This window comes from Leptodactylus fuscus, chromosome 10, assembly GCF_031893055.1.
Source record: "Leptodactylus fuscus isolate aLepFus1 chromosome 10, aLepFus1.hap2, whole genome shotgun sequence".
NCBI classification, from domain to species: domain Eukaryota; kingdom Metazoa; phylum Chordata; class Amphibia; order Anura; family Leptodactylidae; genus Leptodactylus; species Leptodactylus fuscus.
The window spans coordinates 32080268-32103234 of record NC_134274.1 but is presented as its reverse complement, the minus strand read 5'-3'; the positions used below and the strand labels follow the sequence as shown (position 1 = coordinate 32103234).

General features: G+C 41.7%; 1 protein-coding gene across 1 annotated transcript in view; it reads right to left on the bottom strand.

Annotated features, from left to right (window-relative positions):
• Window positions 1–8564: 8564 nt before the first annotated feature.
• PTEN (phosphatase and tensin homolog) overlaps window positions 8565–22967 on the bottom strand; it is a 41198-nt gene continuing 26795 nt past the window's right edge. Inside the window, exons 4-9 of the mRNA XM_075257566.1 lie at window positions 20988–21031; window positions 19424–19659; window positions 18560–18701; window positions 14214–14380; window positions 11070–11297; window positions 8565–9115 (exon numbers count right to left, since the gene is read on the bottom strand). Coding sequence (XP_075113667.1) covers window positions 8930–9115; window positions 11070–11297; window positions 14214–14380; window positions 18560–18701; window positions 19424–19659; window positions 20988–21031 — 1003 coding nt within the window. The 3' untranslated portion in view covers window positions 8565–8929. The remainder of the gene's footprint in view (window positions 9116–11069; window positions 11298–14213; window positions 14381–18559; window positions 18702–19423; window positions 19660–20987; window positions 21032–22967) is intronic.

Sequence of the window (22967 nt, the reverse complement as noted above, 5' to 3'; positions counted from 1 at the left end):
TCCTTCTGTGACACAATATTTGTAGCAGCATTAGGGACAGCAGAACCTCCTTTGGTTTCTGAAGGATTTTTACAAGCCTTTATTTTAGGATCATTTAGATTAGGAAGACCTCAATGTTTGGTGGTCCTTCAGATTGAGGAGAACCTCAGGAGGATTGAGAAGGACCTCAATGTTTGGTGGGCCTCAAGATTGAGGAGAATCTCAGGATGATTGAGAAGGACCTCAATGTTTGGTGGGCCTCAAGATTGAGGTCCTTCTCAATCCTCCTGAGGTTCTCCTCAATGTTTGGTGATCCTCGAGTCCCTGCTAGTGTCAAAGGGGGGGCTCTAAAGCAGAAACTACCCCCATAATCCCAGCCATTCAAGATCTGTGATATGACTATTGTAATCTGGAGACTCTTCACTGCTTTCTTTGTTGGAGGGCATGGGATACTCGTGACAATATGGCTTATTTGGGGAGAATGCTAGTGCCGATGGGCTAGAGGTGGAAAGGAGACCTTCTGCTAAGAGGGCGACTTGCTGTTTTTTTTTTGCTTTTTGGCCCTGCTGAGGATGTATTATGTGGTTGCGACTGGTATTATGTACAAAGCAGCATTTGTCACCCTATGGCAGTATTTCTTTGGTTAGGCCCCAACATCAGAATAGATGGACTCGGGCCTTACCAGATTTAGACAATGCTACAGAATACCACCGAAGACCAATATATTGTCTACTTGTAGCATCCCTTACTGTTCCTCTTTCCACAAAGGTATCAGGCCAGAGCCATAGGTGCGGAATATAACTTGAATTTAGGAAAGTATACATACCATAAGAAACCTCCACTAGGCACCAACGACCATGTAAATAAAAATACGGGGTGACTATTCTTTTGCAAGAACCGGATCCATTATTTTAATGACGGCAAGAAGCAAACGCGTTACTTTAGAACAAGGACACACTGACAAGTCAAAGAAAAAAAAACATTTGTTGTATGGACGGGCTGTTTTTAAATATACGTTTTATTTTGTATATATTTTATTATACATCTTTTCATTTTTTTTTTCTGCTAAGACCACAACAAAAACACTTGAAACTGGAGTAAGAACTTGGGACATTGTGCCCTGTAAACAGATTTAGCACTATAATACACTGGTAAATTTTGTAGTTTGGGTATACATCTCTCCAATAAAACACCCACACAGTGACAAGAATGAGACTTTAATTGGTTTTAAGTGGAGTTTATAACACTAAGATAAAGGGATGTTAACACACCTACAATAACAAATGGACATGTGATCTGAATGAGGCATTATCCTGTACATGTAATTTGTTGTATATTCTCAGTGCATAGCATTACACACAGAGCCACTGCTGCACAGCACAATAATATTTGAAGAGGCCGAACCGGAGAAGAAGAAAAAAAAAAAAAAAAGGGGAAAAAGACTGAAGGAAAAAAAAAATAAAATAAAACACACTTTGAAAGAATTCCTCAAATTTGGGAGCAGAATTATAGGGCAGAGAATGCCCACCTCCAGTTGAAGCCTCTTAATAGTGCACAGTTCCACCCATTCCATTTGCATGCATGACAAGTTTAACAGTATTTAATAAAAATAGAGAAAAAAAAATTGGGGAGGGAGGGGGGGACAAAGGAAAACGAGGCACTTTGTGGCAACCACAGGCATCGTTAGACATATTGCACAAATTTTGCTTGTATACACGCTGCCTGCTAACCCCGCTTAAAAATCAGTGGCCCGTTCCACATAGGAGTTATGTACACCAACCAACTTTCTGCATTAAGTTTTTTTAATTTTTTTTTTTTTTTTTACTGGGACCATAGTTCTGCCTGCAGGCCCGTACTGTCGGCCATACCCTCTCAGCGAGTCATTTGATCAAATAAACTTTTCATTTAGATTTCAGCCCCCTGACCTGTGTCTTAAAGGGGTGTTCTTACTGATCGGTGGGGGTTCCACATCTAGAGCCCACACAGATCAGCCGTTTCAACAACTTCCAGGCCCTGGAAGCTGCTGTAGTAGACAGAGTGCATGTGCAGACTGCTCCTATACAAATGATAGGAGCGGAGCTGTGCCTTGTCCATTGTATAGTGGAGGTTTCAGATAAGTGCATGCACTCCCCCATCCACTGCAGCAGCTTCCAGTGTTTGGAGACCACTTAAACAGCTGATCTGTGCAGATGCCAGGCCCGCACCGATCACATGCTGAGATCGGTGCAAGACCAGATCCATACAGATCATATACTAGTGACCTGTGGAAAGCTCAGTATGAGATCTGTGCAGGGCCCAGATCCACACAGATCACATACTAGTCACCTGTGGATAGAGCAGTATGAACACCCTTTTACTCCCTACAGGATAAGCATTAGGTATGTTGGTTAAGTGCTAGAAGTTTAGGGTACAACACCAGCAAATACTTTGCGCCAACACGTTGCCTTCATGCATAGTAAACCCGCCTACAGGCCATACCGTCCCAGTACCAAAGAGAGCAGTAATTTCAGAGTGGCCAACAAAATACTGCAATAAATAAATCAAGGATAAAACAAATCATTCGGTCACAGAAATTCTTGTCAAATCTATGGGTTTGTAGCTAAAGAAAAAAAAAAAAATAGAAGAGTACATCATATATATTTCATATTTATACATATATAATGCCATGGTTCCCACTTCAGAGGACTATATCATAAAACATTAGTGAGGTTTCGAGAAAGGGGAAAGGCTTAAAAGAAGGGGCGGAAAAGGGATCAGGGAAAACAGTGCAAAATCCCATTGCTTAAATTTTGTCTGTATGGTTTACATTAAAAGCATACATGACGGTTTTTCCCAAAAAAAAAAAAAAAAAAAAAAACTTGTCTGGCACCCTGGGAGCCAAACATGGAGGTTGGTAGGGGTCTCCCATTTCTAAAGCATCCCTATACTAAAGTTTCAATAGGATAAATTGGGATTTGTTTTAGGACTCTTTGAGCTGCTGCATCACTTTAAACCCAATTCTCTATTTTTGGACCTGGCCATAGCTCTACATAGTAGCAGCAGGTAAGTATTACATAGGAAGGAGGAGGAATCCATGCCTGCGTAATTGGTGACTCCCCGTCTTAGTGCAATCTGTTTGGCCATGCCAAGTCTTCACCCCTGGCAATGTCAGTAAGGCAACAAATGAGCAACAACTGCAATGGCAGATACAGAAAATAAAGATGCCCAGCTTTTAGCTTAAAGCATTTGGTGCCAACTAAACGTGGGTACTAATAGGTTGTGGTGATGGCACATACCCAAAATAGGATCAAACCCACATGCTGTAAATGGACAGACCCTTTAAGACTAGGTCTTTGTGTCAAAGTGCTTTTAATATAATGTAGGCTGCCAGTGCTGCAACAACCTTATGGCGGACAGCGTATAGATGGTATACATTGTGCCAAACGATAGGCTTGCTTAGGCTGTGTGTGATCTTCCACACTATTGGTTGCCTTCAGCCAAATGGACTGACCACACATCTGACAGGTCATCCCGCAGCTAAAATAATTTTTTTTTTTTTTTTTAATATAGACATGTTACCCATGTGCTGCCCAATGGCTGGATCTCTAAACAGGCTCCAAATCCATACTTTAAGGTCATGTTCACATTAGTGTCATGTTCCGTTTATAACGGAGTCACGTCTGACTGTCCTTATGAGGTCAGTCAGGTTTCCATATTTCTGACAGCAAGAACATTCCTTGACTTTAACAGCACAACACAAGTGTGAACAGAGCCCAAGATGTGTCAAGTGCTTTACAAAAGGTCATAGTAATATCACTTATTCCTTATCAAATAGTAGGTGATAAACTAGAAATTAAAAAAAAACAAAAACATTTTAGTAATACTTTCGCTCCGACAAGTGCTGCTGGCGAGTCATGGGACATAAACCAGTACAAAAACCTAAAAAAAAAAAAAAAAAAAAAAAAAAAAGGCATTACTAGTCAAACTGATAGCTTAAGAATATATGCATGCTCTATGGACAGAAGGGGTCTTCTAAAATTTCACATCTTATGTGGAAATAGGTGAGGGGTACAGTTAAAGGGGTTGTCTGGTAGGTCCTTTTGAGGAAAAAAAAAAAAAAAATTGACTAAAAAACAAATCACCCATCTGGTGGTCTCTGTTTCTGGACCCTCTCGATACACAGGAAATTCACAGGCCAAGGTGGGTAAGTGCTGCAGTCGTCTCCTGTGTGTCAAGTGAGACCAGGATGAAGACATTAACCCCTTAAGCACGCAGGGTAGTTTGGGCCTTAAGGCTCAGACCCTGTTTTTCAAATATGACATCTTTTACTTTATGTGAGGATAGCTTCATATTGCATTTACCTATCCAGGTGATCCCAAGAATGTTTTTTCGTGACACATTGTAGTTTATGTTGGCGGTAAATTTTGGTCATTATACTTTGCGTTTGTTTGTTTAAAAAAAGGACAATGTACTGAAAATTACATAAAATTATCAATTTTGAAAGTTTGTTATTCTCGTGAAAACACAGACAGTCCTATCACACATAAGTCTTCCTAATGAACATTTCCCATATGTCTACTTTATATTGGCATTGTTTCTTCAATGTCCTTTTACTTTTCTAGGAAGTTAGAAGGCTTATAACTTTAGTAGCAAATTGTCAGATTTTCAAGAAAATTTAAAGATTTTGTTTTCTAGGGACCTATTTAGTTGTGAAGTGACTTTGAGGGGTCTATATAATAGAAAACACCCCTAAATGACCCCATTTTTGAAACTGTAGTCTTCAAACTGTTCAAAATTGTATATAGGAACTTTATTAACCCTTTAGGTGTTCCACAGGAATTAACGCAAAATGAAGGTGAAATTTCCAAATGTCACTTTTTTTATACTTATTTTCCATTTTAAACCACATTTTTTGTAACAAAGAAAGGGTTAACAGCAAAACATACCATAATATTTATTACTCTGTTTAATCAATGAGTTTTGCATCGCCATTTTCAGACATGCGTAACATTTTTATTTTTCGGTTGACAGTTGGTTGAGGGCTTATTTTTTGCGGGACAACCTGTGCTTTTTTTATTGGTACGGTTTTCGTGTACATACGACTTTTTTGATCACTTTTTATAGCATATTTTGTAAGGTGAGATGGCAAAAAATGATCATTTCTGGTGTTTTTTTTTTTTTTTCTTCCGACGTTTACTGTATAGGTGAAGTAATGTTTTAGTTTTATTATACAGGTTGTTACAGATGCGGCGATACCAAATATGCATAGTTTTTATTAATTTTTAGGGTTTAATTTTATATAACGCATTTAAATATAGAAAAAGGGAATTTTGGGGCTTCATTTATTTATTTCATACACTTTATTTATTTTTACATTTTTTATTTGTTCTATAAGTATACTTGAACCAGCAATACTCTGATTGCTGGTCCAGTACTATAGCCTGCAATACACGTGTATTGCAGACTATAAAGGAAGTGTGTCTACAGAGACGCATAGACACACTTCCGGCATCACGGCAGGATCAACCAGGTAAGCGGGGGTCACTAGCCAGATCCTGGGCTGCATAAAATGCATCAGGGCACCCCCCGATATCGTCACGAGGGGCGCCCACACATCACGCAACATTCTCGATGTCGCAGACATGTGTCCGCGACATCGAAAGGGTTAATACAGCCGATTGGAGCAGAGCTCCGACCAGCAATTTAGCGGGGCAGCTTGTCCTGGCTCTCTGCTGTGTAACGCAGCCGAGTGCCGGGTGTAATGGCGCGGGCACAGCTTCTGTGCCCGCGCCATTACAGGTCAGTAATACGGTAGTACTGAGCTGAGTGCTAACGCACTACTTGCGAGGACATACTATTACTGACCTGAGCGTTAAGGAGACCCCGGTCAGGCCTGTAAAGGGAAGAGTAAAGGATTTGCGATAATTTTAATTTTCTTAAAACAGAAAAAAAAAATGCACCCACCAGACGCCCCCTTTAGCATTGCTTCATCCTTTGTTGCCTACTCTACCAATGTGAAAGTGCTATTGGTGGCTTGAAAGCTTTACCATCACTGATCGAGGAACGATTCGCCATCGTAACTTCAGTAAGAAGTTGGTTTTTCTCTCCACTGTGCAGTATACAAAAATAAAAAAACACCTTCTTACTGAAGTTACATAAGGGGAGACGTTGCCTTAACGGAGCCAAATTATCCAGAAGGGTCGGTATCATGGGCAGATTTCCATATACAGGACAGGTTTTATCCAAAAGGCAGTATCTGCATTAGACTATTCACATTAGTAAATGCCCAATATGCAAAAAAAATAAAAATCTAAACCAGATCAAGGTACATAACCTACTTCCCACTTCTACATGCCAACTTGGCCAGGAAATCAAATCTACCACTGGCATACCATCGGATTAAAGAACTATTTCCAAATACTTAAATCTGAACGACAGCTTCAATGGTTAACTAGGACAAAGTACATTGAATGAAACAGAATAAAATGGGATTTTTCACTGCCGTAAAATGTACTTATTTTAGTAAAAATACCAACATTTATAATTGAATTGTAGATTTAAAGCTTGAGACAAAAAAAAACACAAACAAAAAACACCTTAAACATAAAAACAGCAGCGGTGGTAAGCTTAAATATTCCATAGCCTGGCTTGCCAAAAAAAAACAAAAAAAAACCACATTGCCACATTAATAAATGGAGTACCAGGCTAGTTTCGCCATATATGTGAATTATTGAACACTGCCAGTTGAGAAATCTAATATTTTTTTTTTATATAGCAAACTACATAGAATATTTGGGACACTTTATATTTTAGATATACATTTTTTTTAATATCTGTGCAGTGTTGAAACTTTTTAAAGCAACACTGACTTCATAACCATGTGTAATGTAAATAAAAAAAAAAATATATATGTATATAAAAAAAAAAAAAAAGACATTGAAGCTACTAAACATTCTTCAAGTAAAATTCCCTAACAGTTAATGACATTAAAAGTGTGCAAAACTGCAAAACTCATTGTAATAGAATGTGTAAGGTCAAAAAGGTGGATCAGCTGACACCTAGGCGATTGGATTAACGTATCATTTTTTTTTTTTCCTTTTGTTCCTTCTTTTCAGAAAGATGGGTTAGAATCAGACATAGACTTCCTGTGCTGTTAAAATAGTTTATAGTCGACAAAGGCATGGGGGATAAAAAAACAAAAAAAAAAACGTAAAACAGAGGCTCGCAGGCAGCACGTGAAGCATTCACAGCAGGTATACTTGATTGGAAACAAATGCAATGAATTACAAGGGTTAAAGGGCGTCCTAGCAGGGGAAAAACATGGCAAAATTATCAGAATAAGGGTAGTGATCTGCTGCCCCCGGTTCTGATGCCATCCACATCCTGGTCAGGAACGGAGTCACAGAAAGTGTCCACCTCTTGTGAGTTGAAACTTGGTCAGGAAGTAGAGACCAGCAGGGACTGGACAGCATCAGAAGTAGAGACCAGCAGGGATCATAGAGGCAAGCACTGCTTTTTTTTTTTTTTTTTTTCTGAACCCTTTGCCACCAATTTCTTGCCTGCTGGACATTCCCTTTAACCATAACCAACCAGAATGGTTCAAGAAATCTTAGGGGTTGTCCAGCCCCAAAAACCTATTTAAGGTTAAGTTCAAATCCATCTATACAGTGGGGCATCTATCACCTGACTAGTCAAGATCGCGCAACTACCCCCCCCCCCCCATCTACTATACATAGCGATGACCTATACACAGGACAAGAAAAATCCATTTGGGGCCGGACAAACCCTTTAAGATTCTGCTGGCACCCAGATGCTTTATATCTATGATCACAGCACTGGCCTTGATAAAACACAACAGATGGGAACCATCAATGTGGCAGTCTTACGTGAAAGATTTAACTTGGGGGAAGATTTTTTTTTTCCGTCGATTATACACTTTCTATGGACGACTAGTCTTTACATCTGTACGAGTGAAACGTTGCAGCTCTGTTGACTTTTCTAGGTGACCCTGTTGGCTTCAGAACTCTGCGTGGGCCTGCTTGTGAAGATTTGGATGGTTCAATCCTGTACCTCTTTTAAAGAACCGCTCCCTATAGCTGCCTTTTCTAGCACCATTATGCTTTATAGAAAAAAAAAAAAAAAAGCACAAACAATAAGCAGCGACAGTGGACAATTCCTTATATGTTCAGGATTTACTGCAGCACGCTAAACAAAGGAGCATGTCATAGTTTGGAGATGGTACATGAATCAAGCTGGAAGTAGATTCAGTTTTCAATATTCACTATCCACCGCATTGAATACGTACGTACGACAAAATAACCCTCGAACATCTCTTAGCCGAATAAAAAAAAAAAAAAAAAAAAAGTGATCTGTTCCACAATGGCTTGTGAAGAGGCAGGAGGTGAACCTTGTATTTCACAAAGCACACTATTAACTTCAGTTGGTGAGAGGGAAAGAAAAAAAAAAAAAACACAAAAAAAAAGGGGGGGGGGGAATAAAACTACGCATACACAGCTCCACTTAAAAAAAAAAAGAGGAGGGGGAGGAGGAACAAAGGAAAAAAACAAAACTAAAAAAAAGCTGGAATAAAATGGGAAAGTGCCATCTTTATTTATCCTAATTTTAAGATTGAAACGTCCTTTTGACACGAAAAGGATATTTACATAACAATGCTACGTAACCTTTTCTTAAATTTTACTTTTTTTTTTCCTCTTTTTTTTTTCTTTTTTTTTTTTTTATTTCGCTGGACAGCAGTGCCAAAAAAAAACCCTGTGGGGGAGGAGGAGGGGAGGGCAAAACAATATTGGTCAAGGAAAGAAAATAATTGCTCCTATGGTAGGCTGACAATGCCATTTAAAAAGGTCCTTTCAGTTTATTCAAGTTTGTCTTTTCTGTGGTTTTAATTCCCTCGATTTAAAAAAAAAAAAAAAAGAAAAAAAAAAAACAGGAAAAATTAAGGAAAAAAAAATATTCAGACTTTCGTAATCTGCGTAATCTGATCTTCATCAAAAGGTTCATTCTCTGGGTCAGAGTCAGTGGTGTCAGAATATCGGTAATGATCAGGTTCATTGTCACTAACATCCGGTGTCACAGAAGTAGAGCTGCTAGCCTCTGAATTTGAAGATTCTTCTACTGTTTTTGTGAAAAATAGCTTCACCTGGAATCGAAATAAAAAGGAAAAAGGTGAACGTTGCGAAGGGCTGACTATTAACACTGTAAAATGGTAGCGTACCAGCTAACAGTGCTGTATAAAGGGAAAGGAGAGCAATATAAACATACCTAGGGGGGTGGTCACGCAGGGGACCCCATTGCTGTCTGCACTGAATATACCCCAGACCTCTCAGTGACTGTTCTAGCAGTCTGGAAAGCGGCAACGCAGAGGATGGCAAAACATGGATTTCTCAACCATGTACCCTGCATGACCACCAGCCCAGAGATGGCAGATGGAGGGGAGGGGGGGGGGACATGAAACTGGGGGAGAGATGGCGGGGAGACATGAAACGGGGAAAATGAAGGGGGACATGAAACTGGGGGTAGATGAAGAGGGCACTTAGACTGGGGGACATTAAACTGTGGAGGAAGCTGGAGGGGGACCTGTCTGCCTCTAGTTGCCCCCAGTTTAATGTCACCCTCCAGCTACCCCTACGGTTTAATGTCTGCTTCCCAATTTTAATGTCCCCCCCCCAGCTGTCAATTTATTGCCCCCCTCCAACTACCCCCACTGTTTAATGTCCCACTCCAGCTGCTCCAGTTTCGTGTCCCCTCTAGTTTCCACCAGTTTATACTGGGGCACCAGAAGAGGGACTTAATACTGTGGGGCAGTTGGAAGGGAACATTATAATGTGGGGACATATAGTGTACAGGTGACTGCAGGAGGATGATACTTTGGGGGGGCACATGGAAAGATGATTGGGAATGGGCGGAGTCAACATAGAAGTGGGTGGAGCTAAATTTGCCATGGCACGGCCCTCTAGCATAGTTTCAATTTCTTATGCGGCCCCATGGGAAAATTAATTGCCCACCCCTGCCCTAGAGCGATGAGCTTATTGGGCACCTCCATTGCAATGACCAATACAGGTGAAATATGGTATTACATGGTGGTCAGTCAGACTCCCCATTTTGGCTCTCAGAGGGTAGCCTATATAGTCATATAGCTAATAGAGCATATATTGAAGGAACATCTTGATATCTTGGTCATTTGCCTTTCCTTAATAGTAATTATTTAGGTTATGCCCTTTTACAGTAAGAGTATGTGTTTGGTGAACGTTGTGAGGGTCAAACTAGAACTTCTATTATACTCTGGGCTCCGAAAAGCTAGAGGCCCACACTAGGCGATCAAACAAAAAACAGTGTTACTCTCCTGCTCTTCCGCGCTTCTGACTGACGCCAGGAGCTTCCGAGGACTGTCTCAGGTGTTGCAGTTCAGTGCCATTGAAGTCAACAGGACAGAATTGCAATACCATACACAACCTGTGGACAAGTGTAGTGCTGTTTTTTGTTTTTTTAATAAATAAATTTTAAAACAGTCACATTTCAATGCAAGGTTCATACTAGCATTGCATCTCAATTGTTCGGGCCAGTTTGGGAACCCAAACAATGGAGAAACACCACTCAAACAGGAACCTGGCAGACCATTATAATAGGGCCCGTCTGTGGTTAACCTTAAAGTAGGAGAAATCCTCTGTGCAGGACTTTTAAATCCACAGATTTTCAATCCGATGCAGATGTGAATTTAGCCAAAATCCCCCAAATCATCTATATTGTTGAGAGGGCTGGTACTTAAAGGGAATCTTAAAAGAACACAGCCCAGCCCTTGCAGAAAGGTAGCTCGATTCAGGTAACCCTGCATTTTTAAAATCGCCATTTTTGTCAATATGCAAATTAACTCTTTGGAGCACTAAGGGTGTAGTTATTGCTCCAAAGAGCTCAATACCATAGACAAAAATTGAACAGCAAGGCAGCGATTCACAATTCAGGCGACACCAACCTATTACCATCTACCAGCAGGGCTGGGGTTCTGCTGACAGACTCCCCTTTAATAGTGAACAAAAGAAGGAAATGCTAAAGAACTACTTGAAAGATGTAAAGTATTAAGGCAAGTAGAGACTTACTTTGAAGTTTGGTGAGAAGTATCTGTTGGCCTTGTCTTTGTTAGCTTTATCTAGGTCGTTTTTTGTTAACGTGAGGGTGAGATATTCTTTGTCGTTGTCTGAACGTTCTGTATAGTATATACCATCAAGTTCTTGCTCGCCAAGTAATGTTCCATTCTCTACTTTCTCTGAATATTCTTCGGGCCCAGGTACAAAGAATGTATTTACCCAAAAGTGAAACATCTTTTCCTAAAAGGAAAGAAGACAACAGAATTACATACAATTACAGAAAATGCCACGAACTGGGCAAATATGGCGGAGACAAGTGTCCGCAGAAGTTTCACAGGGACATATTTGACAGCTGTCTACTTCCAGCTACTTTACATGCATCCATAAGGCTCTCTTCACTTTGGAACTCATTTTGTTTTTTGGTTTCTTTCCAGGATTAGTTCAATCTGCAGAACCTCTGTTACCCCAATAGAGTACAAGTCATTGGGGGTTGTCAGAATCTGTTCAGAACTCTGCAAATTTTAAAGACTACTTTCCATTATATGGCAAACTGAATTGTAGGCGGGCACTCAGAACAAAGAAGAACGGGCTGCCAACCGGAGCGCCAGGGCCATTAAAACACAGGATTTCTCAGTCATGCCCCAGGTACGTGTGGACTGCTCTTACCATAACTTATACTGAGGCGTCTCTAATTTTTAAACACTGACTTTTTGTAGCACAGACACCAACTATAATATATAGTATTTACACCTAAAACCAAGGCTGGGGAGTTGTTCGACCGGCCCACAGACTACTTTATAGATGGCTGACAAAACCATCTAATTCATTAAAGAATCAGTGAGCGAATTCCTATAAGCGTACATATGTAAAACTATACTTAGAGTATTAAAAATTGTGTAATATAACTAATTATTTTGTAACTTTTTTCCCCCGACTCCACAGCCCAGTGCTAAACATAGGCTTGGGGAAAAAAAGAAAGTAGCCTTTTACTGTCAAACAGTAAGTCTAGGTTCCCCTTTACTCATTCTATATGGGGGGTACCAAACCCCATAACAGGTGGCACTATTACACACAAGCAGAAATTACAATATATACCATAACAGAGAATGAAAAAAAAAAAAAACCCAAAACACTTCTCAGACAAGCATTTCGCCAACCACGTAATACCACATCTGTCATGTAGTAGGCACTGTTGCTTACAGGACAGGGAGGACAGCTGACTTGCAGCTGCCAGGCCTTTCAAAATTTATTCACAGTTAAAGATTGTACTATCCCTTTAAGACAATCCCTTTAAGGAAGAAAAGTTTTGAGAAACACTTTTTCCCTTATTTGCTGGTATCAAATCACATACAGGTAACATGGAAATATGGGGAAATGCACAAGGGTAGGGATGGGCATCCATGTATGACTGAAACACCAAAATATATGGGGAGGGGAGGCTCCTGCTGCATCCAGTAGTCTTACCACCAGCATGAGAATAGGGAAATAAGTGGTCTCCAGGGACACATTGAGCCTGCAATACCCAGCAAAGTCACTGATAAATGAATATGGTGTGCAGGTCTATAGAGCAATGTGAACACAGAGACCGTAGCGCTCTCCAATGCATTGTACTCCATACTTACGACTGACCAAAGAATGGAAATAGAAACCGGTGTAAACCAAGCAAAAGATGAAGATCACTTCTATTATGTTATACCCCTTGAAGTGCTTACCAGAATTCTAGGTTTCAGGAGCCCCCAGGACTAATAAAGTAAAGCAATCCTTTCCATTGGCCCTTTCAGGATTGAGGTTGCATGTGTAGCTATGAGAATGACGAATACAATTCAGCTGCCTGCTCTGTTATATGTTTACTCATACACGTGAAGCCATTTCAGTAGTCTGATATGACCTGCAGATTGTAAGGTCATCAGAAGAAGAATTTGGTCACGAGTCAGAGGTCACCCTTAAGCTCGGGCTTGGATCCATTTCACAGCATGTGCCTGTAAGCAGGTGGCATGTAAATATTTAATCCAGTTTGCAGCTTGTGGAGGGCCAAACAGAACTGATAAGTAAATGTCATTTACACCATGAATTAGGGTTACAGGTGGCTTCATTCACACTGGAGGTCAACAAACCGAAAAGAAACTAAACGTCGCTGGTTATTCGATACCAATGGCTTGCAAACGCTGACTTTCTAGCCATTAGCAACTGCTGCTGGCTGCCAAGGCTTGCTGGGAGTTGTAGTTTCCCAATCAATAAAACGACAAGCCAGATGAAAATTCATTTTAAGATTTTTTTTAAAAAAATTAAATAAAATGCATACTACATGAGGACTATGTACACGTGGCAGCTCTGATTTGGACTTTAGTAATGGGTTACATATTAGGGGAAATTTAGTGCAAGTGATGTAAATGAGAACAGCCCATAGCACCCAATGTGCCTCACTGAGCAGTACAGGCAGTACAACTACATAGAAAGGAAGGGCTGCAATTATAGTGAAGAAAGGATCACGTACTACAAAGTGTACAGAACTGGAAGTAGCTAGCTCGGTACACTATATAGTGGAAGGCAGGGTTACTGGCAGCTGACCTAGCAATGCTGCCCAGCCACTATACAGGCTATGGAACTGGCTAGTACAAGGGTAGGACAGCTGATAGGTGTAGGGGCTGGATGATGTAACCCTCCATCCGCCATTTATGGCCTATTTTAAAGGCCATAAATCCCCCCAAAAAACTAACTTATGGTGTAGTAATCTATAGGTGGCACTAGAAAATCAGTTTTCTTCCTTTTGGAGGAGAGCTAACTTGCATGCATTGCCTGCACTAGCTGGATCTCAGCAAGCACAGGGATGCCCAGTGGCAAGCAGTTTCCCCAAACTCGACTGAAGCATGCAAGGAAAGTCTCACCATAGAACTAGGACAGACTTGTCCTCACTATCTGGCCTTGAGAATTGGGAACTAAGGTGTAATAAGGAACAATGGTGTATAACCAGGAGGGCTCAAAGATAAAAGAATGTAGTTAATACAAGAAACCGGACCCCCAACAATTTAATAGGGGGTTGGGGAAGGGCATGTATATATGTAATATTCGGAAGGGAGGTCACCTTCATGACCGTGAATAAAACCATTCCAAGCATTGTACAACATACTGGATAGAAGGTGAAGAGAATTCACAAACCTTTTTCATCATCTTGTTCTGTTTGTGGAAAAACTCAACCTTTATATCCCCACAAACAGGAAGAGGCTGCGGGAAATCAAAATACATGTACTTCTCCTCACGTCTTGTAGGTCCTGTGGAGGATGTAAATATCTTAACCTTCAGCTGATAGATGACAAACTGGGGATCTGCGGAAGGAAAAAGACAGTGGGAATGTAAAAAAAAAAGAATGTAAGGAATGTAAAGAAAATTCAAGGAAATAATCCATACCAAGCAAAAAAATATATATCTTTAAAAAAAGAGAACCTTTCATCTTGTACACACAGTACTACCTGCAGACCACCCACTATACAGTAGGGGGCACTGAGCAGATGAGATGCAGGTTAAGGAAGAAATTCAATAGACATCATATTATTTAGATCTCTGCTACTCTGAGCCTAGGAGTCCAGTGGGCGGGCTCATGAGTGATAACATATGACTATACATAGATATCTGTTCATCACAAACAGGCCCGCCCGCTGGACTCCTAAACATGGAAGGATAACAAGATATAATGGATACAATACAAGTCAGACAATCTATTTCTGTGCCTCGGTGTCCCCTGTTCTATACCATGCTGCCTACATGTGAACGTGACACGTTAGCTATATACAGTTATGTAGAAGAGTATAGCACCTAGGTGACATTTCCTTTCCCACATCAGTAAACCAAGCATGCTTTCACTTCAGCCATAACACATAGCAGTTAGTTGTATTTGATCTTCTGGAAGATTTCCTCATGAGTTCAGTCATTGCCTACAAATATATGTATGATAGATAGATAGATAGATAGATAGATAGATAGATAGATAGATAGATAGATAGATAGATAGATATTATGCAGAGGTGATGAAAGGATCTATAGGATGAGACTAAGTCACCTATAAACGCAATGATGCAATGGAAAAAAACAGTCCAGTGAATATAACACTCAGCAGCTACTAGGTCTGAACAGGGCATGGCATAATTGTTAAAGGTGTTTTCCAGGAATCTGATACTGATCCCTTGTCCTTAGTATATCAGATCAGAGGGCTTTGGACATTGCTACTGGGATGGTCGCTGATGGGCTGCAGCGTTACCATAAAGCATTACCAATGCAATTTATAGTGGCTGTGCGTATTGTAGCTCAAGCCCATTCATTCATGGGACTAAACTGCAGCATGACGAAGTGACCAATGGCTGTCATGTCACTGACCTGAGAAGAAATGGTGTAGCTCGACCTAATCTCTCAAGCAGTATATAATATTGATGGTCTGTCCCAAGTATAGGACATCAATATCTGTCCTAGAAAACCTCCTAAATACTGACAAACTCATCTCAATGCAGCCTCCAGATAGGACTGAGGGAGAGTTACACTTATATCCAACCTAAATAAAAATCAGAAAACGTGCTATGAAACCAGCCATAGTACATTGTAGGGATGCTATGCTGAGCACCTTTATACTGGCCAATAAATGCACCCTTTCCATCTATGGTACTCAGCATATATTCCCACAATGCACTGTGGCTGGTTTAATCATTTTCTGGTGACAGATTCCCTTTAGGTATCAATGTAGGGACAGCGTCTTTACCTATCCTCAAGAAAGATAAATGTCAGATCACTGCGCCCCCCACTGATCATGCTCAGCCACTACCTTGTTCACATGAGGGATATTAAGTGCTTTGGCTTTATTCCAAGTCTATGGGACTGCTGTGGGCAAATCGCAATAGAATCTGATGAGTGACTCAATGTGCACACGCCTATATAAATGGTCAGCCACCAATGATGGCGGTCAGCTCCAACAGCAACAGAAAGGAAGTCTTAACCCCTTCCCGACATGCGCCGTAATACTACGGCGCGTGTCGGGTCTGTAACTATGGCGACCGCCCGGGAGCCGGGCGGCCGTCATAGCCGCCAGGTGTCTACTGCTTCAAGCAGTAGCCAACCGGCTCTAATGCCTCTGATCGGTCCCCGGACCGATCGGAGGCATTAACCCCTCCGGCGCTGCTGTCAAAGGCGCCATTTTCCCGGCGGCGCGTGGGCGCCGCCATTTTGGCAGGGATCGCCGGCTCCTGGAGCATGCTCCAGGGCCGACCCCCCGTTGCCATGACAGCCGGGAGCCTTGTTAAAGGCTCCCAGCCGGTCTGCAAATTCTCTCTTTTGCAGGCTGGTGTATACAGCCTGCAAAAGAGATTATGCTTTTTTGCAATGCATTAGCATTGTAATGCATTGCATTAGTGATCAGACCCCCTGGGGTTCAACACCCCTAGGGGGGTCTAATAAATGCAAAAAAAATAAATAAAAACAAAAGTAAAAAAAAATATAAAAAAATATAAAAAGTATTAAAAGTTCAAATCACCCCCCTTTCCCTAGAACAGATATAAAAGTAGTTAAAAACTGTGAAACATATACATGTTAGGTATCCCCGCGTCCGAAATCGCCCGCTCTACAAATCTATACAAATATTTTTCCTGTTCGGTACACGCCGTAGCAGGAAAAATAGTCAAAAGTGCCAAACCGCCGTTTTTTCACTGTTTTAATTCTGATAAAAATTTGAATAAAAAGTGATCAAAGCAATAACATTTCCCGAAAATGGTAGAACTAAAAAGTACACCCGGCCCCGCAAAAAAAGACGCCCTATGCATCCCCGTACACCTATGTATAAAAAAGTTACGGCCGTCGGAATATGGCGACTTTTAGAAAAAAAATTTTTTAACACCGTTTTGGAAATTTTTTTTAGGGGTCAAAATGTAAATAAAACCATATAAATTTGGTATCCCTGGAACCGTACCGAAACACAGAATATAGGGGACATGTCATTTTGGCTGCACAGTGAACGCCGTAAAACCAAAGCCCGTAAGAAAGTCGCAGAAATGCATTTTCCCCATTCTGAATTTTTTTCCTGCTTCCCAGTACATTATATAGAATAATTAATGGTGGCATCATGAAGAAAAATTTGTCCCGCAAAAATTAAGACCTCATATGACTCTGGGAGCGGAGAAATAAAAAAGTTATGGGGTTTAGAAGGAGGGGAGTCAAAAACGAAAATCAAAAAATGCCATCGGCGGGAAGGGGTTAAAAGGTGCCGACATGGAATCAAGAGAGCGACTAACTGTGACAGTTTGTAAGACTACCCCTTTAAGGCTGAAAACTTAGCCAGTCACAAAAGGGTTAATCAAACCTGAATTCTACTTGGGAACGTCGCCTAATAAGCGCCACACACGAATAAATCAGAAACTGTGCTCAGGGCTGGGTCGGGTCACACTATTCAGGTGCACAAAACCAAAATGCCTCAGATATTCAGAACAGGAAGGGTGGAGGCAGCGAACCCACAGCACAAAAAGCCAGAACAAAACCACAACGGTGCGCAGAATTGGGACAATAGTACACAGAGGGTCTGGGGCCTTTAACCAAAAAAATGAAGAAAAAAAAAAAAAAAAAAAGAAAGAAACAGGAAAACCAAGAACCTTAAAGGGGTATTAATACTGAAATCTCTAATCCCTACATCCTAGCCAAAAATACGCTGAAAAACTTGCACAGTCTGAAGGAGCAAGTGACTGGTGTGGAAACGGGACGGGCCTTCCAGCAACGCACCACAATAACCACTGCGTGGGGGGGCGGAGGGTGTTAGGGTGGCTGCACCATTTAATAAATGCATATTTTATGTACCACAAATAGGGTAGGCTCTAGTTTTCAAAACCAGCCCCCTGCCAGATAAGTAAAATAAGTGTCTTTTCTACCCCACAGGAGAGAAAATGTCTCTCGGCAGCTATGCAGCACCTTGGGGTTCTATGCTGGTCCCGACACCAAGTCATGTGACTGAATTAGTATTGGGCCCCTGGGTTACTCTTCCTCACTGGTACCTGTACCATGGGGCTGACGGACGATAGTAAACCCAGTTATCTCAGCACACTTGAGACGGAGTCAGAAACAGCCCAGGTACAGAAACACAAAAACCCCAAAGTAAAATAACCCTCCCCGGACAACTCCTTTAAATTGGAGCCCGGATGGGCTCTATTCGCACGTGCTCTGTCTAGACCTAATGCTTTCAATAAGAACATGAGACCAGACCGGAGCCAATTTCTATTTCTGGTCACACTCCTTCAGACGGAAATGCAGGATTACCATGTAGCCATTTTACATCTAACCATTCAGAAGACCCACATTGGTTCAAGTCCTTTCACCTAATATTACCATAGTACACCAAACAAGCCTCCAAGTTTGTGCAATGAACCTCTGCCATGGTAACATTCCCAGAAATATTTAAGAATGTCCCCCATGGTACCAAGAAAAGCCAATGTCCGTGTAAATCAAGAGATGAGAAAGCAGGATAGGCAGGTCATACTTACTGCAAGTGCCGCCGCTGAACATTGGAATCGTCTCAAACATCATCTTGTGAAACAGAAGTGCCACTGGTCGGTAATCCAAATTATTTTTTAACAAGTAGCTGTAGTAATAGACATAGCGCCTTTGGCTGGGAATTGTCACACCCTAAATATACAGAAGGACAATTTTAACACATTGAAACAGAGTATTCACAGTCATTACAAGCACGAGTAGGGCACGCTGCTATACTTTTCGTCTCTATGTGTACAGTTTACTTGATAATATCTAACCCAGCGGTGTATATATATATGTTAACAGAACCAAAGGCCCTATTCACCCAACAGGAACTTTGGGAGACTATACCCATATTTCTTTTGTTCATTCAGCGTTACAGAAAGGTGTAGGGCAACACAGTGGCTCAGTGGTTAGCACTGCAGCCTTGCAACGCTGGAGTCCTGGGTTTGAATCTTGCCAGGCACAACATCTGCAAGGAATTTGTATGCTCTCCCCATGTTTGTGTGGATTTCCTCCCATTCTACAAAGACATACTGATAGGAGGGAAAAAAAAAAAAAAAAAACATTGTGATCCCTATATGGGGCTCACAATCTACATAAAGGAAAAAAAAAGTTGTAAAAGTCATGGAGAAATAAGGCGACATCACTGGCCAACCACAATGGATAAGGACTGGCAGATGGGGACTTTAAGCCCTGTCTGGAAGAAGCTTTTTACCTTCTCTCTGCTCAGAACACATGCATGCTGGGCCGAGAGGAGTGTGCAAGTGTATGAATGGGCCATCTACAGTGTACAGGCAGCTTTAGTCTACATAACCTATCCCCTTGATACACGTGACTGTATAAACAAGCTGGACCAGCCCAATTCCACTCACCTTCTTGTCCCGGGTCCGGACTTCTCCATAAAAATCTAATGCTTCTTGCGCCTTTAGAAACTTGCCTCGATGTAGCAAATAAGCACAGATCATTACTCCTGTACGTCCTTTGCCGGCTTTACAGTGGATTGCTGCTACATTGTCGTTTTCACTTAGCCATTGGTCGAGATCTTCACAAAATGGTTTGATTAATTCTAACTGTGGTGGATTGTGGTCTTCAAAAGGGTACTGTGCAACTGCGGAGACAACACAAAGGGCCAGGCTTTTAGTGTTAGGCGACCCAACTACAACTGGACACACACTCACACAAACGTGCAGAAAGATTTAGATTACAGTATTGTTGTACAGGAATACCGTGGCGTGTATGCACCCCAAATGAGCAAGGACTACAAGCAGCACATTAAAACCTTATGGCACTGCCCAAATTTCTGTTACTGAAAAAGTAACTTGATATTAAACGCAAAAGAGTAGCTCAAGTTAATCAAGATATAGCAGGGGGTTATTAAATGGCCGGGCTTAGACTAAACCCCTATAGATGCCATGGTCCATGGAGACGGCAGCATCTAAGGGGTGTGACAGACATTTCCCCATAGCAAGACTGAAAAAGCTCCAAGAGAGCCCCATCAAGTGGGTGACCCCAGGCAGAAGCATGCAAGTGTGTGACTGATCAGAGCTGGACAGAGCACTGAAACACTCCATCTTGTGACCGTGGAGAACCTTAGTATATTAGATGCTCAGACTAAGGGGGCGTTCACACTACCGTCAGTGTCCGACAGGTAGTGTCCGCTCCTAGTGTCCATTCAAAATCTCGCACGGACATTAGCAGCAGACACTAGCTGTGTCCGTGACACTTGTCATTCATTTAAATGGCGATCGGGTGCGTTCTTTTGCACTCCGTGCCTGTCCTTAGCTGTTCGTTTGTAAAGATGTCCGACTTTTCAAACGGACAGAAAAAAAACCTACATGTCGGGTTTTGCTGTCCGCTTGAAAAGTCGGACATCTTTACAAACGGACAGCTACGGACAGGCACGGAGTGCAAAAGAACGCACCCGATCGCCATTTAAATGAATGAAAACTGTCACGGACGCAGCTAGTGTCCGCTCCTAATGTCCGTGCGAGATTTTGAATGGACACTAGGAGCGGACACTACCTGTCGGACACTGACGGTAGTGTGAACGCTTCCTAACTACAATGATCTGCGGAACGGTCGGGCTACAGAAAAAATCCCAACTGTGTTGGAATCAGTGGAGGAGCGCCTGTTAAGGGTTGTAAAGAGCTGGATCCAAATGTTCTCAATTCGTTTCAGAGAGAGAGGGAAAAAAAAAAAAAAAGCTAAACATCTACGGTGCACCAGGCCCAGATCTCAGGGACCACGCTGCACGGAGGGTTAATCTCATTTTTTCTACTTTTAAAGCAGCTTTAGCGAAGGGTTTCCATTAATGGAACCATTAGTCACTTGGATTTTCCAGATAGCATTGATTTGCCTGTGTTACATTAGAACAATGGAGAGGAAAGCCAACAGATAGCAGAAATCACATGAAGCATTTTTCATGCCATGACTTACCTCTGCAGCTAAATTTGTTGGTATCATAATGTCTTTCAGCACATCTACAAGGGAAGCAGACACAGGTTAGATTCACTATAACACGTCACATAAGATCGCCATGCAGGGTACGTGCCCATCGCCAGCTAGACCAACATGTAGTCATCTAAATGAGATAAGGCTCCATTACACCAAGGACTGTCACTCTGCAAATCAAACTAAATCTACTTAGTAACCAAAGAAGAAAGTCTATTTCCAGTTCCTATGTGAAGCCTGGCCGAGCACATTATTCTGCATTATTTAAAGAGATACGCCATTAAGACCTCAGTCATTGATCTTGGACGGCTCGGAGTGCAAAACCCTCGTGATGTCATTATTGGCTTGGCTCCTTAAGAGGACAATACGCTCCAGACTGACGGCTTCAGAAAATGGACTATGAACGACATGTCTGCCAGTTGTGAGATAAGGTCTTAAAATAGTCTCCAAACACCTCAAGATGAGGCAGAGTTAAAGGGGAAAGTCTTTTTTGTCGCCCAGGAAGTGAATGCAATTGTATAAAATGCAAATTTAGCACTTAGGAACTTAAGATTCGTAGGGGTCCGACACTCCGTGAATGGGCTGAGCTGCGATACCAAGCACAGCTACTATACAAATGGATGGTACTTGCACTTGGTAAGTACTGAAGAACTGGCAGCATTTACGAGCGGGCTACAGTTAACCGGCAGGGGTCCAGGGTATTGGACAGTCAATCTTAGGGGGCATTCACATGGAGTAACGCGGCGCTGATCCTAGCACTATAACTTGCGTAAGAATCAGCGCTGATAAAAAGACTCCCATTTGACTTCAATGGGTTTCGTTTAATACGTGTAACACTTTGAAATCAATGGGAGGCTTTTTAACCCATTGATTTCAATATATTATGCGCGTTAAACGAAACCCATTGAAGTCAACGGGAGTCCTTTTTATCAGCGCTGATCCTGCGGAAAGTTCTTGTGCCAGAATCAGCGCCGTATTGCTCCGTGTGAATGCCCCCTTAGGATAAGGTAATTCATGAATAAGTCCAGGAAATCTGTTACTGTTACTCCCAGAAAATCCATTTAAAAAAAATTACATTTAACTCAAATTTTTGTTAATTTTTAAATTAATATGTTTCTATAGGAGACTATCTGCAGAAAATAAAAATCTTGAAATACACTTTCCACTACAGCAGAGTAAGCTACTAAGTCCAATTTTTCTGCAAATAACTTGACAGCTTTGCTGCATAGATAGGGACAATGTGAGCAGAGTCATGTCATTACTATAAAGCTCCATACACACATCTGGCTACTGCAATGAAATGGTCCCAAGCACGTCTGTGTAGTATCATGGGCCAATGGAGCTGGAAGCACGGGGCAAAACTCGGGATGGGCCCTATACCTGGCGACCCGGGCTCAATGAAGAAAATGTATAGTTCTGTGGAGGTACAGGAGTCACACAAACATCATCTATATGCTGTCCATGCCGTTCAACCACGGAGCTGACACACGCACGCACGCACCCAAATGTGTGCATGTAGCCTTAGAGAGTGGGAGAGGTAAAACCAGCTCCACTGTACTGCTGAAGGGCCACATATGGAAGAATAGCAGCACTGTACAGAGGCAAGGCCCTGTAAGCATTTGTCCTGTTACACCCCAAACTCTGCGGGAGGGGGCTTCACTTCCTGGAGATCAATCCTGAAAGGTTTCTGTCAGCTGACCCCTATTCATTTTAGCAGTCACAATGCACACACACCATACAGGAAGGCAGTGTGTGCCACCAATAGGGTTACTCCCTGAACTTATTTTCATCTAAAATATAAAATAAAACTTTAAATAAAAAAAAAAAAAAAAAAAAAAAAGAATTTTTCCCCTTTACTTCCTTCACAAGCCAAGCTGTGGCGGATCATCCGTGTAACTTACAAGGCGGCTTCCCGAGTCATCGAGCTGAAATGCGCTGTCTATATATTTTATTCCCAATTCAACA